The sequence below is a fragment of the Bombus terrestris genome, chromosome 7 (genome assembly GCF_910591885.1).
Source record: "Bombus terrestris chromosome 7, iyBomTerr1.2, whole genome shotgun sequence".
NCBI classification, from domain to species: domain Eukaryota; kingdom Metazoa; phylum Arthropoda; class Insecta; order Hymenoptera; family Apidae; genus Bombus; species Bombus terrestris.
Genome location: NC_063275.1, coordinates 17,774,246 through 17,788,136, shown reverse-complemented (window position 1 = coordinate 17,788,136; position 13,891 = coordinate 17,774,246). Strand labels below are relative to the sequence as shown.

The following is a 13,891-nucleotide window of genomic DNA, read 5'->3' as shown; positions in this document are numbered from 1 at the left end:
GCCTTATGTAAAGTTTAAGGCAAATAAAATGTTAATTGCTGAATGAGATCTATGATATACTTACTTTAAAGCGCCGCAATTAGTGCAGTAATTTTTTTGAAAATTATAAGAAATCATCACCTAATTATCATACTGCTGTTATGAACATTTATGTGGCGTCCTCTATGTCGACGCTTATGAATCACAAACTCATTACGGTTATAAAACTTTGCAAATCGGACGTGACAATCAATGTAAATATCGCTATTGTACAGTACCAGCCAACTGTACGAAAACATAGATTGAATACCAAATTAACGTTGAACATAAATTCGAACCGAAGTTAATAATGACAGAATATATTTAGTTTCAGGTTCTTCATCACCGTTAAATTAATTATTAGATGTGAATTATTAATTATTTAAAACAATATACACTTATATATGTATATATTATTTCGAAATATACATTTTCATTAATCTTACCTACTTTGCATGTATCTCTTTTATAAATTAATGGATAATTACCGACAAACGTAAGAAACCGTACGTATCATATGCTTAATGATAACATATTAAACACTTAACTAATGTGTAGGTATAGCAGAGTGTAAATTATCGAAACAGGTAAGTAGACAATCTAGTAAATCGGTAGTAATATTCTTCGATAATTCAGACAAGATTACATGAGATATAGAAATTGCCGATTATTTTTTTAAGTACCGAATCAATATCGAATTAATTGAAAGTGGCGAATCTACGTAGCATTGTGCAATATTATTTAGTTGAAAAAAATGCTAAAACGTGAAAAAAGAATTTATTTTCTATTCTAAAGAGCTTGAGTAGTATACTTCATCATCGTAATATTAAGTAAGAATTAGTTTTTTAAAGATGGATCCCCAAGCATTAATCACATCAAAAATGGCTTATGCGTGTCATAAATTTTCTTATACACATTTTAATAAAAATGAAACACCACTTTCTAGTTCGTTAAATAACTTATTTTACTAAGGTAGTATATTTCCTTAAATTTCCATTTTTGTATCATTGAAATCCTCGCCTCTTTATTCATATAGAGAGATTCAATAGATAGATACAATTATACATACAAGTGCTTCTTTCCCAAAGGTCACTAAAATGTTTTAATATCAAGCACCATAGAAATTTCTACATTAGAACATTAATTTCACTCTAAAAATTCTCTCGCTCATATCACTATTTTTTCTGAGACTCTGCATTAATCCCAAAAAATCGCGTTCCATCATTAACTGCCTGTCTTGGTAAGTTGAAGATCGATTTGTCGAATAATGATCAATTTCAACTTTCGTCGAAAATAGTTATTCGTTAACGCCGTGTTTTGCTGATCAAACAGAAAAGCAAAAGGGCACCGGGTGCAGCGAATGGCCTCAACTAGCAACGGTAGCTATTCGATAAATAAAAGAGGACCTTGTTCGAGCACGTGGCGCTAACTTTTAAAAGGAAAGTATGGGGTGTCTTAACCGACGCGTCTTCTCCGTTGCCGCGGGGTTTAGTTACCCTTTCACTCTGTCCTTCTCTGGTGAGAACTAACAGAAGGACGAACAAGGGAAGGAACAAGCTGGTGCACGCTGCTTCTCTAATTAAAATTGTTACAATTTAATAAGCCTCGGAACTTTCCATTGGCGCGTTAGAATGAAGCAGGAAGTCATAAGAGGGACAAGTGAGAAAGAAGGGAAATGACACTTGAATCCACGAAGCTTGAGGAATGGAAGACGAACAACGATTGGGAGGAAGAGGGAGAAAAGAAAGTTCCAAAAGGAAAAGATGGTAGATGTGGCTGAACGCGATAGGATAATTATGATTTGCACGCAGAGAAACAGACACAATTTAGTAAAATTGAAGTGGCCTAACAGTATGAGGAATAAGAAATAAACAAGCAGAGAAAATAAAATAATGCAACCAATAAGAGTAGTACTCTACCAGACATAAATCCTAACCTATTTTTGTTTTTGCCAAGATTAAGCGAAATCTTTGAAATATGTTCGAACTAAAATACATATAGTATATGTATATTTTCTCTATAAGTTGATGAATTTTTGCTTCAGAACAGGAAAATGAACATATCACACAGTAAGTTTTCGAGATTTAATAGAAATTAAATGACTACGATTTGTTAAATTCTAAATTAGCCACAAAAAAAAAAAATCGAGCTTCAGAAGATCAAGCATTATTCAGTGATAGATTCCTTTTAGAAGTTGAAATACCAAGAAGTCGACTCTGGGGAGACGAATACCAAGCACCTTTTCGATGAAATCCCTGATAGGGACAAGGTCCACTCCATCGTTAATGACCTTCTGTCTCATTTCCAGGAATATTGGTGATTGATAAACTGTGCTGACGATTCTCTGGAATTCGTCGGAGTGCAGTCTTTGCATAAAGTTCTGGAAAGCAGGGGAGGTGTGCATCTTTTCATTGTACATGGCCGTGAATTTGTCCAAAGGGAGGGCAGCCTCTACAGCGTTGAACAGAGCTTTCAACCCACCAAGGTTTGACAATGTATTCATCGATGAGAATTTTTTGGGTGGGACGTAATCCTCCATACCGAACAATTTATGAATTTTGCTGATCACCTTTGTCATGTCCAAGCCAGAATCTTCCATGTACTTCACCAAATTCTGATATTCTGGCATAGCTTCAACCTTGCGGACCAAATCGTGGAATGCTTCGCTGTACATGTATTCGATTGCCCTTTGAACTTCGTCGTCTTCCAGGTAGGACATAACGATGTTCATTATTTTGTTCTCGTCGACCAGATTCAGGAAGTCATGAATGTCTCTGGATAGTTCGTCAGAGGCGAAGATTTCCGCTCGTAACATGGCACGGGAGTTGACTCTGGGAAGGTGAATGCCAAGCACTTTTTCGATGAAATCCCTGATAGGGACAAGATCCACTCCGTCGTTGATGACCTTCTGTCTCATTTCCAGGAAGATTGGTGATTGGTAAACCGTGTTGACGATTGTCTGGAATTCATTGGAGTGCAGTCTTTGCATGAAATTCTGGAAAGCAGGGGAGGTGTGCATCTTTTCATTGTACATGGCCGTGAATTTGTCCAAAGGGAGGGCAGCCTCTACAGCGTTGAACAGAGCTTTCAATCCACCAAGGTTTGACAATGTATTCATCGATGAGAATTTTTTGGGTGGGACGTAATCCTCCATACCGAACAATTTATGAATTTTGCTGATCACCTTTGTCATGTCCAAGCCAGAGTCTTCCATGTACTTCACCAAATTCTGATATTCTGGCATAGCTTCGACCTTGCGGACCAAATCGTGGAATGCTTCGCTGTACATGTATTCGATTGCCCTCTGAACTTCGTCGTCTTCCAGGTAGGACATAACGATGTTCATTATTTTGTTCTCGTCGACCAGATTCAGGAAGTCATGAATATCCCTGGACAGTTCATCAGAGGCAAAGGTTTTCGATTTAGGCATTTCGAAGATTGGGAATTCAATACCAAGAACGGTATAGATGATGTCTTCGATTAATATTATGTCAATTCCTTTGTTTACCAGCATTGCACGGAAGCTGAGGTAATTTCTGTTTTCGTAGAGAGCGTCCACAAATTTTTGGTTATCCTGTGACTTCAGTTGGGCTACGAAATCGCGCCAAGCGTCGGATGTTCTCATCTTGTACACGTAACCACGAATGATCACGTCATAAGAGATGAGTTGCTTCACGTCTTCGAACAAACCTTTCACTCCACCAGTGATTTGTTTTTTGCTAAACTGCTGGAATGGTGGAATGCCAATTATTTTGTTTAATTTATTCAGCTCGGCGTAAATGTAGACACCGTTTTTTTCTAGATAGTCTGCGAACTTATGGAACTCGTAAAGAGTTTCGATCTCCGAGACCATTGTCTTGAATTGTGATGAGCCGAAGTATTGAAGTAGCTCTTGGAATTCGGAATCTTCCGCGGCATATTCTAGGACGACAGAAGCAACCTTGTCCATCGGGATCAAGTCCAGGAAGTATTGTATATCTTCATGGAGCGGTCCCTTGCCGAAATCTGGGAGATAATGAGAGTTCACAGTTGCGAACGCAAATATCGCCGTGAACAATACCCCTGAGACCTTCATCTGCAAAACGGACGATACATAGTTAATTCAATAGTAAATGAGACACAATGAAAATGGAAGCATCTTCGATGGTATAAATCGAGACGAAACGTTAACGCATTTAATGAGGTCGGATTAATTGACCGCGTTAAAATTTGTTTCTTTTAAACAATCTCGATGAGTTTTGGAGAAATTTTCCCAATGACAAAATTTAATTTATCCATTCGCAGTGTTTGAAAATAAAATTGCTCAGATGCCAATAAATATAAAACAAACGTATTGAGAAACTCATTTAGACAACAGGTATTTAATAGTTTTTGAGCAAAAATAATTATAATATAAAATTTTATTTTAGAAGCATCTGTGAACTCACCGTAGCTTTGTGGGAAGACTGTAGTACTTCATGAATTTTCTATCGGCTAAACTGCTTTATATATACTGGAACGTATTCAAATAAATAAATGAAGATATCGAGATACCTGAGAGAATGATAAGATTTCATTATACGTGCACCTGTGTCTCAGCACTTGCAGAGATTAGTGTCTTATTGTAATTGATTATCAGTATAACATTTATAGATCAGTAATATTTACAATATCAACATCGCGCGATTTTTATTTTCATCCGGGATTAAATTTTTCGCAATAAGTGACTAATCATTGATCTTATTTACTATCTATACTATCTATACTATAATTATTATTGATGAAATATAGAAATATGGAATAGCAACATGGAAATATATAAAGTTTGCGCAGAAAGAACATGATGAAATTATTTTTGCTAATTTCATGACCTTTATGCCCCTTGGTAGCTAAGATAATTGGAAAGGAAATCCCACAATCTAATAGAAGTACAATGTATTTAACATGGAATTGATTATTGTATTTTAAAGTCACTTTTTTCGTTTTTCTGTGATCTTCATACACCTTACATCCACATTTTAATTTTTTCATATGTAATTTCTTTTTAATTAATTAGCTTTTGTATAATGCACTTCAAAACGTCATAGCATGAACCCATAAAATAACATTGCAGTCTAGATAATGACATTTTGTTTCTTTTATACCATTTGTTTGTTTTATGTTTTTATAGCTTTTGCTTTGCATCTGCATATTTAAGGCAACAAAGCAGACGTACCGTATTTATAAATTTCATTTTTCTTGACTTTGCGGTAAAATTTCTACACAACGCATTCTGTTGTTAAACACAGCATCCAACGAGTTACAAATTCATTCGTTTTTAGACCTTTGATGCATTTATTCGTAATATTACAAAATGTAGCTTAACTTTTCGTAAAGTAAATTATTTATTTTAAGTATCTGAGGTTGCTCGCATTTAAAGAATTAAAGATTTCCTTTTTCCTTTTCGACGGCGACTATTGTGTGGGAAACATCGTTTGAATACTTATCTTTGAATACTTAATTAGAATCAAAATGGTATCGCTGGCATTAACATTTATCTCTGTTATATTTGCTCGAGCCTATGATTTTTATGACGATAGTAGACAACTTATTATACATACCAGTTGAAATGATCGTTAAGAATTTTCGCAGGATATTCCATCTTATCACCAGCAATTCTTTTTGACATAAAAAAATTCTATTGATGTGAATCTTTTATTCATAAGTAAACTGTAGGCAAGTAAAGATGTATCTAAACAACCTTCTAGAAACTAGAGAAACTGTCCTATTTATGATTAAAAATAAAAAAAAGTGATGATACGAAGAGTATCGTCTCTATGATAACATGTTTTTAATTCAAAATAGGAAGCAATGCTGATTATTAACTGATATCAAAATTAGATGTGCTGCTTTTAATTATCATGTATCGAGAGTATCTTATCCTGCGTATTATTTTGTATATCTGTACACTTCACATTTCTGAAAATATCTATTTGTTATTGTTTTACGTTCTGTTACTAAAGCTGGCAGCAGTGAGATTCAATATGACATGGAAATAATAGTGATCCCAATTCATTTAGTATTTATCATCATAGAATTAATTTATCTACACTCATTTAACCTATATAAGGGCGATTCTGCAAAGGTGGGATTTATTTAGCAGTAATTTTATCCACATACTTTTTCATTTAATTTATGAATTGTAACAAGTTTAAGGTGTGACAGAGAACATTGCTCCAAAAGCGGTCGGACAAATGAATAACTACATGTAATTTTACTTTTTTAGAAACTATCTACTGGCGACTGAGATTTCGTCAAGGGTCTCATGTAATCATCTGTATTTAAATATTTTATTTAATAAAAAGAAATTATCTTTTCTCACACTTTCTATTACAAAGAATTAATTAAAAGATAATTACTTTTCAGAAGGATTATTTACAAAATTTGGACATCCAATATCATACGTCAATAATAATTTGTAATCGCCTAGATTATAAACGAACTAATTACCAGTCCTGATAATTGTCAGCTAAATTTGAAAGTGGAAACAAAAATAATTAAATCTAAAAAAACAATCAATATTTATTAATCATAAATGAATCATCAATCTTGACAAATTGTCAGTTAAACTCAAAAACCAAAGTATTGCATTTTTAAAACTTTTCTTTCTTTTCTTTTTTTTATACGTGGAGAAATCCTTATGGACACCCCCCCCCCCTGCTTGGAAGCGATGGGGTAGTGTCGGACTATACCGACTAAAATCCCACGGTGGACCGCCCGACGCTCAGCTGGAATATCCGGGACCCAGAAAATTTTCGGGTTACTGCCGGAGCACCCCTGCGTCTTCTGTCTAAAGAAATCGTTTCTTGGTTAGTTCGGACATTAGTAGGGACCACCTCTCTCTACGCTATCTCCTGGGCTGTCGTGCAAGTCTAAGGAGGTCCAGATCCTCCTCGGCGTGTCGGCCTCTATGACTACCTAGGACGGCGTAGGGCCGTCCTTCGGCGCGGAACCCTGCCAGGGTGGGATGTTCTCACCCTCTCCCGCTCTGTTCGTTCCTTTACGAGCATTACGCCTTCGCAATATAAGCGCACTGCGAGGAGTTCTTGTCGTCCCCTCAGCATCGCTTTCACAACCGACGAGGGGTTTAATCTTTCGTCAATCGTCAGCCGTAGAATACGACATGGGGCCTCCCAAGCCGGACAAAATTCTAACGTGTGCTGGGCCGTGTCCTCGCCCTCGCCGCAATGGTGACAGGTGCTCGTCATCTCTCTTCCGATTTTCTTCAGGTATTCCTCGAATACTCCATGTCCTGCGAGCACCAGCGTCGTCCGGAGGGATAGTGGAAGCCCTCCGCGGTCTCTCCAAGCTTCCCAGTTTGGCAGGACCGATCTAACGGCTCGGTGGCCCCGGATCTGGTCTTCGGTGAGTAGGTGGGAGCGCCACCCTTCCCACACCTCTCGTCTAATTTCCCCCCGAACGTCTCGGACCGCCTGCTCGGTGGGGGAGAGAGTTCCCGCCTGAGCTTCAGCTCCTCTGGTCTTCGTACACTCGTCAGAGCGCCAAGACCTGGAGCTCGAATGGAGGAGACACCACCAGGACAGTCGTCGACGCATATGATACCGTCCGGTATCCCCTTACGATCCTGATGGCGGTCGTCCTATGAAACCTCCTCAGCAAGAGTAGACTGTATCGACTTTTCATCAGATCCTCTGCCTACACCGGAGTCCCGTACAGGACCCGAGAGCATTTTTAAAACTAACGAATATTTATTCCTTACATAAACAAACTGGTGATCAATCCGCGTTCTTTATTATAAACTAAAGTAAATAAATTGTGCACTTTATTTTCTAACGTTCAGGACTGAATTATGACATTACCTAAACAATGCAAGGCATTTTCTAAGTTTAATATAAATACGCTCAACACACATTTTTCTCAAGCCCACGGATTCTTTTTTCTGTCTCCTATCATATTGTTTGACAGGGGACTGAGATCAGGAGACTGTGAATTTTAAGGTAAAATGTTATAAATTTTCAAGCGAATTATTATTCAATTTTGATGTTAAAAAGAAGGTTGGAAGCCTATGTTATATTTACGTCACATTAAATAATACTTAGAAAAGATAACAAAATTGGAATATAATACGTACCAGGAGATTAAAAAGGTAGCTGGCAGCAACAGGTGATTATCAACGAATCTACAATTTTAGGTAATCAAAAATGACCACTTGTTACAAAACGTAATAGATGCACTAACTTGTTTTGATTACTTTTTATTTACTTCGCGTGTTTTCATTGTTATTACCATAGACATGGTTTTTTTTTTAATAATTTTGCAGACAGGGAACCGAAATATAGAAATAATGAAAAAAGTTACATGCCGATGACTTTTGTCAATAAAATGAAATCAATTAAAGTAAAGATAAATGTGAATGATAAATACGACCATTGTAAAGTAAATATAAAAAGGTAAATAATAATAAAGTAAATAATATCAAATTTATTCACTGAACATAAGATGTAGAGTAAATTTTGTAGTTCTGACATGACAGAGGACTGAGAATTGTGTGAAGAAAAGGTAATTTTTCATATAAATAAGCTTAATTGATAGTACTTCATAATTTGTCCATAAAATCACAGTTATTATCTTTCTCTCTCATGCAAATATAATTTAATGTTTAAGGGTTTTAATGTTTAACGTTTTTAAGGGCGTTAAAAAGTGAGAGCCGTAAAAAATTTCCACTTCTGTAGAATAATTTATACTCGTACATTTTTGAGTTTTTAAATTATAGATAGCTTACGCACTCATAATTATATTTTTCATTTGAAATACAAAATATTTAAAGCTATATCCCCCTTTTCGTTATTATATTAATTAATTTGTCTCGTAATACTCTGAAACATATCTCTAATTAAAACTGTTTATTTCGGGATATTGTACAATAGTTCATTAATTCCAGGATGTTTTCAATTATTTGCTTAAACATTTTACGTGTTTTAGAAATTTTGTTATACAAATAAGTGGATCCCGGTTTACCAGGAATGTTATAAATGTTGTGAAAAGAATTATGAAGTTTCCCAGCAGATAGTGTTCTATTGTAACATTACGATTTAAGATACAAGGCATGATATTAAGGAAGATGAAATTAAGAATTTAGTCGCAAATAGAATCTTAGTTCTTTGTCTAAAAGTTCGTCTCTAATAGATTCTTCTTTGTAACTTTTAAGTCATATTGCAAATCTATAATTAACAATTTGGACATCAGACTGCTTGATAAAAGAATATTTCATTTTATTTTATATTCTATACCTTATACGACGAAGACTAATGATTTTCATCCTACGATTCTAATTGAGGATTTATACCTGTGCTGTCTTACACAATTGAACTAATATCGCTAATGATATTAGCGAAATTTGTCAAGTTATAGTCTACAAGTTACTAGTATTAATAAAATCTTATAAATCTTTCGATTATTCGACGAAAAACTATAAAACTGTAAAAAGAGACATGCAACTTACTAATTTACTAATATCATTATTTGTAAAATTATTGTGCCGGAAGATACAGATATTTTTTGATGAACACCTTAAAGTTCTTGAAGGTTAAAAACGAAAGATTGGAGCAAAGGGCACTCTGAGGGAAGAACATTTGGCGACGTATTTATATATATGCTTATTTATTGATTAAATTTTAAAAAAATATCGAAATATAAAAAGGAACTATAAAATTTAACAGGAGACATGGAGACCCAATTGGTTTTCCATGAAATCTTTGCCTTTTTTGAGGTTGACACCGTAGCTCTGAAGCTTTGCTAAGTAGTTATTGAAGGTAGGATTGGCGCACATAGTGTCGACGAGTCTTTGAGAGGTGGGGGATCCCAAGAAATGTATGAAGTCGGCGAACACCTTGGAGTTGGCCACCTTCTGTCTGAACAAAGCTCGGAGCTGTTCCATAGGCAGCATTGCTTCAACTTGATCGAGGTAACCACGGATTCCACCGGTGACGGCCCTCCTAGCGCGGTTTGGTGGGACGAGTTTTGCCAGATGCAGGAAATCATTGATTTTGTTCGCCAGGTAGTACGCATCGAGACCGGCATTTTGCTGGTAGTTGAGGAGGTCCCGGAATTCAGGGATGCTTTCAAGACTAGATACGAAGTTCCTGAATTCGTTTGTTTGCAAATAGTTTAACCATGCTTGCATTTCTGAGTCTTGGTTCATGTATTCGTGAAGGAGCGCGACTATATCGTCAAGAGGAATAATGTTGACGAAGTCCTGGAGCTCAGCGGCGAGGGCACCGTTTCCGGTGCGTGGGACTACATAGGCATTCAGGGGACTGGCGAAGGCCAGAACAGCCAAGACAGCGGCGAATTTCATCTGTAAATGCATGTGAAATGTTCGCGAATAATTATGGATGAAATTAAAATTATTCGAGATACAAATTTAAAATAAATTCGATTAGATAGCAAATTAAAACGCAAGTAACTTTTAATATAGAGAAACAGATGAAAATAAATCTTTCAGAGCTGAATAGTAATATCAAATTAATGTCTGTAATATTTATGTTACATGTACTTGTATAATATTTAGAATATCTTTTTCAATGTTATATTAAATCGTTTTGTGCACTACTCACCATGTTGCCTGAGTGAACAGATTCAACTAAGTATATCATCACTGTAGACTGCCGGTCGTTTATATACACATTTAACTACTGATCTACTCTCCATTAAGATAAGATTATATCAATTAATACTCATAAATATTTTTGATTCTTTTGGGATATTAAACACAGATATGTGAAATGTTGATAAGACGAAACATTTCAGTGATATTTATCTTTCAATAGGACGATTCGATCTATTCCTAACAAGTCATGGCATAAATTTGTTTGATAATTTGATTAACAATTTCAAAAGAATTTATCTATTTATTACGATATTGATATAAAATATCGTCTTCGTCACCATTTTGATGTCGTTAGTTTTCAGAATTATATTACGTAAGAGAGCTAATTACAAACAAAACTTTATAATATAGCTTGCTAGAAAAATAAAAAGGGACAAATTCATCGTTACACGATTTCAGAAACCAGCAATAAAGGAAGACTCTGAAGTATTTAATTGCAGTATGCTACAAAAACGGCATCGTAATTGTTCTCCAAAAGGACAACAAAAGGTTCGACATTCCACCTGCGTTCAAGTTGCAACGGTGAGTCGTATCAAATTATTTTCTACTACTGGCCAGGCAAACTTTTGCCGATATTATGGCAGCACGTGGTGGTAACAGCCTTCCATGGTGGGCTCATCGTTACTGGCATAACGGTCTAGAGGATTTTCACGACGAAACAGGGAACAACTAAGGAAAATGTGTTCGCAGTTAAGGATCCACCCGTTTCTGATTGGCGATCTCGATATTAGCAGCAAAACTCCTTTCTGAAATCGAACTTGAACCGTAAAAGATGAGTTTTGTAAAAAGCATCAGGCAAATGTTTGGTTACTTTTAGTAAAAGGTAGATGCATTTAGAAAACGAATTAGATTATAGAATAACAGAAGGACAACTTAATCGAGGCATAATTAAAAATTTGTATTCAATCAATAAAGAATGCATACAATTAACATTGTATAAAAGAAGCCTTCGTGTTACTATTGCACTTAACTATCGCATAGAAAATTAATCGTTTCGATGTTTGAGCATGCAAGGGCCGATAACATCAAGTGAGTGTCCTACACGCTTATCTGTTTATGTTTGAACCAGATAAGCGCATAATGGGCTATTATCGAGAACATTTGAATATGTTATTTGACCGATCGATTTTGGAGATTTCGTGATAACCGATAAAATTCTGAGATACATTCACATTTAGCTATCCTTGTCAATCACATTCTTATTACATCTGTCGATCTGCTTCTTGTTTTTTTAAAATTGTTATCCATTAAATCAAAATCTCAATTCGCTTCTTGACCTTGTACTTTGGGAATATTTGTTTTTACTTTCACTCGTATGACAAGTAATCTCCTGTAAACATCTTTACTCCGAATAACGTAATTATCAAAAATAGCTTCTAACAAGTAACGTTGCCTGAACAAAAGCTGAACTAGAAAATATTCATGTACCACTTATGTGAATCTTTCACTGCAAGAAAATTCACTTTCCATTTGTAGGAGAGCATCTATAATAACGTAATTTTCTAACAAACAATACGCAACGTCTAAAACCTTTTAAAAGACAATCAGAACGATGTCCTCTACAATATATTTCAAACTCTCTACTCGGAAGATTCGCGAGTTTGCCGCTAAAACTCGCAAAGAAATCTGTTGAAACAGGTGTAATCTGACGAGGAAGACCGGTAGCGAAGCAAATGCGATGGCCAATTGGAAATCCCCTTGGTTTGATGGACGAAAAAAAGAGATCGATGGAACAGGGTCGAAGGAGAGAGACAAAGTTCGGTCGCTCGTTCCTCGTTAGGGACTGCGCGACGTAGCTTTCAGCGGAATCGAAAACGAAGAAGGAGTCTCGGACAATTCGGAGGGATCCAGGGTAAGAAATGCGGCGGAAGAGGTGGCCGTAACAAATCCTCGGCGAGTAATCGAGGTCGTGTCTTGGCCAGGTTTTACTCTCAAACACTTAACTCTATTGAGATTGGATTCCCCGGCAGTTCTCTCCCGTGCGCGAGCTTCCTGTTCCGCTCCTTGATCCTCTTCCTCTGTTTCGTTTCTCTTTCAAACAACGAGCTCTCATTCTCTTTCGTCCTTTCAAGATCCACGCCCACGACTGGTTGGCTGGTTTCTTGCAAACGAAAATCTTATTGCAAGCGACGCGATAAAATACTCCGAAGGGACGAACGAGACCTATCCTTCTATTCACGAACTTCGATACTGGACGAATGGATCGTATGAAGCTCGTCAAAGCTTTCTTAGGGGTAAGATACAGCGTCTCGTAAAAGTTAAACCGAGGGTTCATTTGACGTAAGCTAGGTATGCTCGATTCTTCTTCGTCTTTGCTTAATTTTTCCATCGTTAATATCACATTAAGCCGAGATTCTATTTAAAGACTTTTCTTTTTGAAAATAGGGAAATTTGGTTGACACTATAATAATATGTTTTTAATATTTTCGTGATAAGCGGATATCATCGAAGTTTTAAAGACCTCCGATTTAGAGAACTGATTTCTTAGAGAACCTTCGGACGCCGAATCAAAAGGCGATAATATCGAAATCGAGTAATAAGGTAATAATATTAGTGAATAATCAGTATCGTGTTGATAAGTAGCGAGTTATCGACATCTTCCACTTACAAATTTCGGATAACGTTAACGGATGACTACGAAGGACAAACTACACAAAGATAGATACATGGATTGTGATATTGGATGATCACGATCAAATTCTCGTTTGCTACAATTAATTAATAAACAGATGATCGTATAAAATTTGTCGATGCTACGAAAGATCATATGTTTCCACGCAAATAACCTTATATTCGTCGACGAAGAAAAGAAAAGTCTGTATGTGCGATTTTCCACAAATGACAATGGACTTTCCGTGCGAAATTCATCTGTGAATCCGTAAGATACGATGCCGCGTCTGGACACATCGAGTCTAATATAAACGTCTTAGAATCTGTGAATCGTGGGATCCAAGGGATATCAGTAATTGTCAGAGAACACGAGGGTTTCAGGAAACTCTGAACATCAAGGTATAAAGGGGATGCGGTTCAGAGAACGTGGCTGATCATGCAAGACTACACTACTGCTCACTGCTGAATCTGAGAAGCTCGCAATCGCAATTTTCTCGTCACACTTTCCACCTTCGCGAAAAACATTGATTTTATCCTAACCTCGACAATTTCTTCGAGAACTCCCAGCTCTTTGTCTTTCCGAGTCTCTTAGGTTAAAGTTTGCTTGGAATTACA

The 13,891-nt window shown here is 36.3% G+C and overlaps 1 protein-coding gene across 1 annotated transcript; it reads right to left on the bottom strand.

The window, feature by feature from the left end:
* Nucleotides 1–2,088: 2,088 nt before the first annotated feature.
* LOC100651249 lies at nucleotides 2,089–10,707 on the bottom strand. The gene is made up of 4 exons (XM_048407646.1): nucleotides 10,614–10,707; nucleotides 9,715–10,354; nucleotides 7,646–7,734; nucleotides 2,089–4,093 (listed from the first exon to the last, which is right to left on the bottom strand). Exons 1-4 carry the CDS (start codon nucleotides 10,650–10,652, stop codon nucleotides 2,189–2,191), a joined length of 2,673 nt encoding a protein of 890 aa, XP_048263603.1. The 5' UTR covers nucleotides 10,653–10,707; the 3' UTR covers nucleotides 2,089–2,188.
* Between the last annotated feature and the right edge of the window lie 3,184 nt (nucleotides 10,708–13,891).

Coding starts and splice junctions, on each gene's coding strand:
- LOC100651249 (XM_048407646.1), bottom strand. CDS start 10,652: ATGATATACTTAGTTGAATCTGTTCACTCAGGCAACATG. Junction 7,735..9,714: donor ATTGGGTCTCCATGTCTCCT/GTTAAATTTTAT, acceptor AATATTCGTTAG/TTTTAAAAATGCTCTCGGGT. Junction 4,094..7,645: donor AGTCTACTCTTGCTGAGGAG/GTTTCATAGGAC, acceptor TCCGTTTTGCAG/ATGAAGGTCTCAGGGGTATT.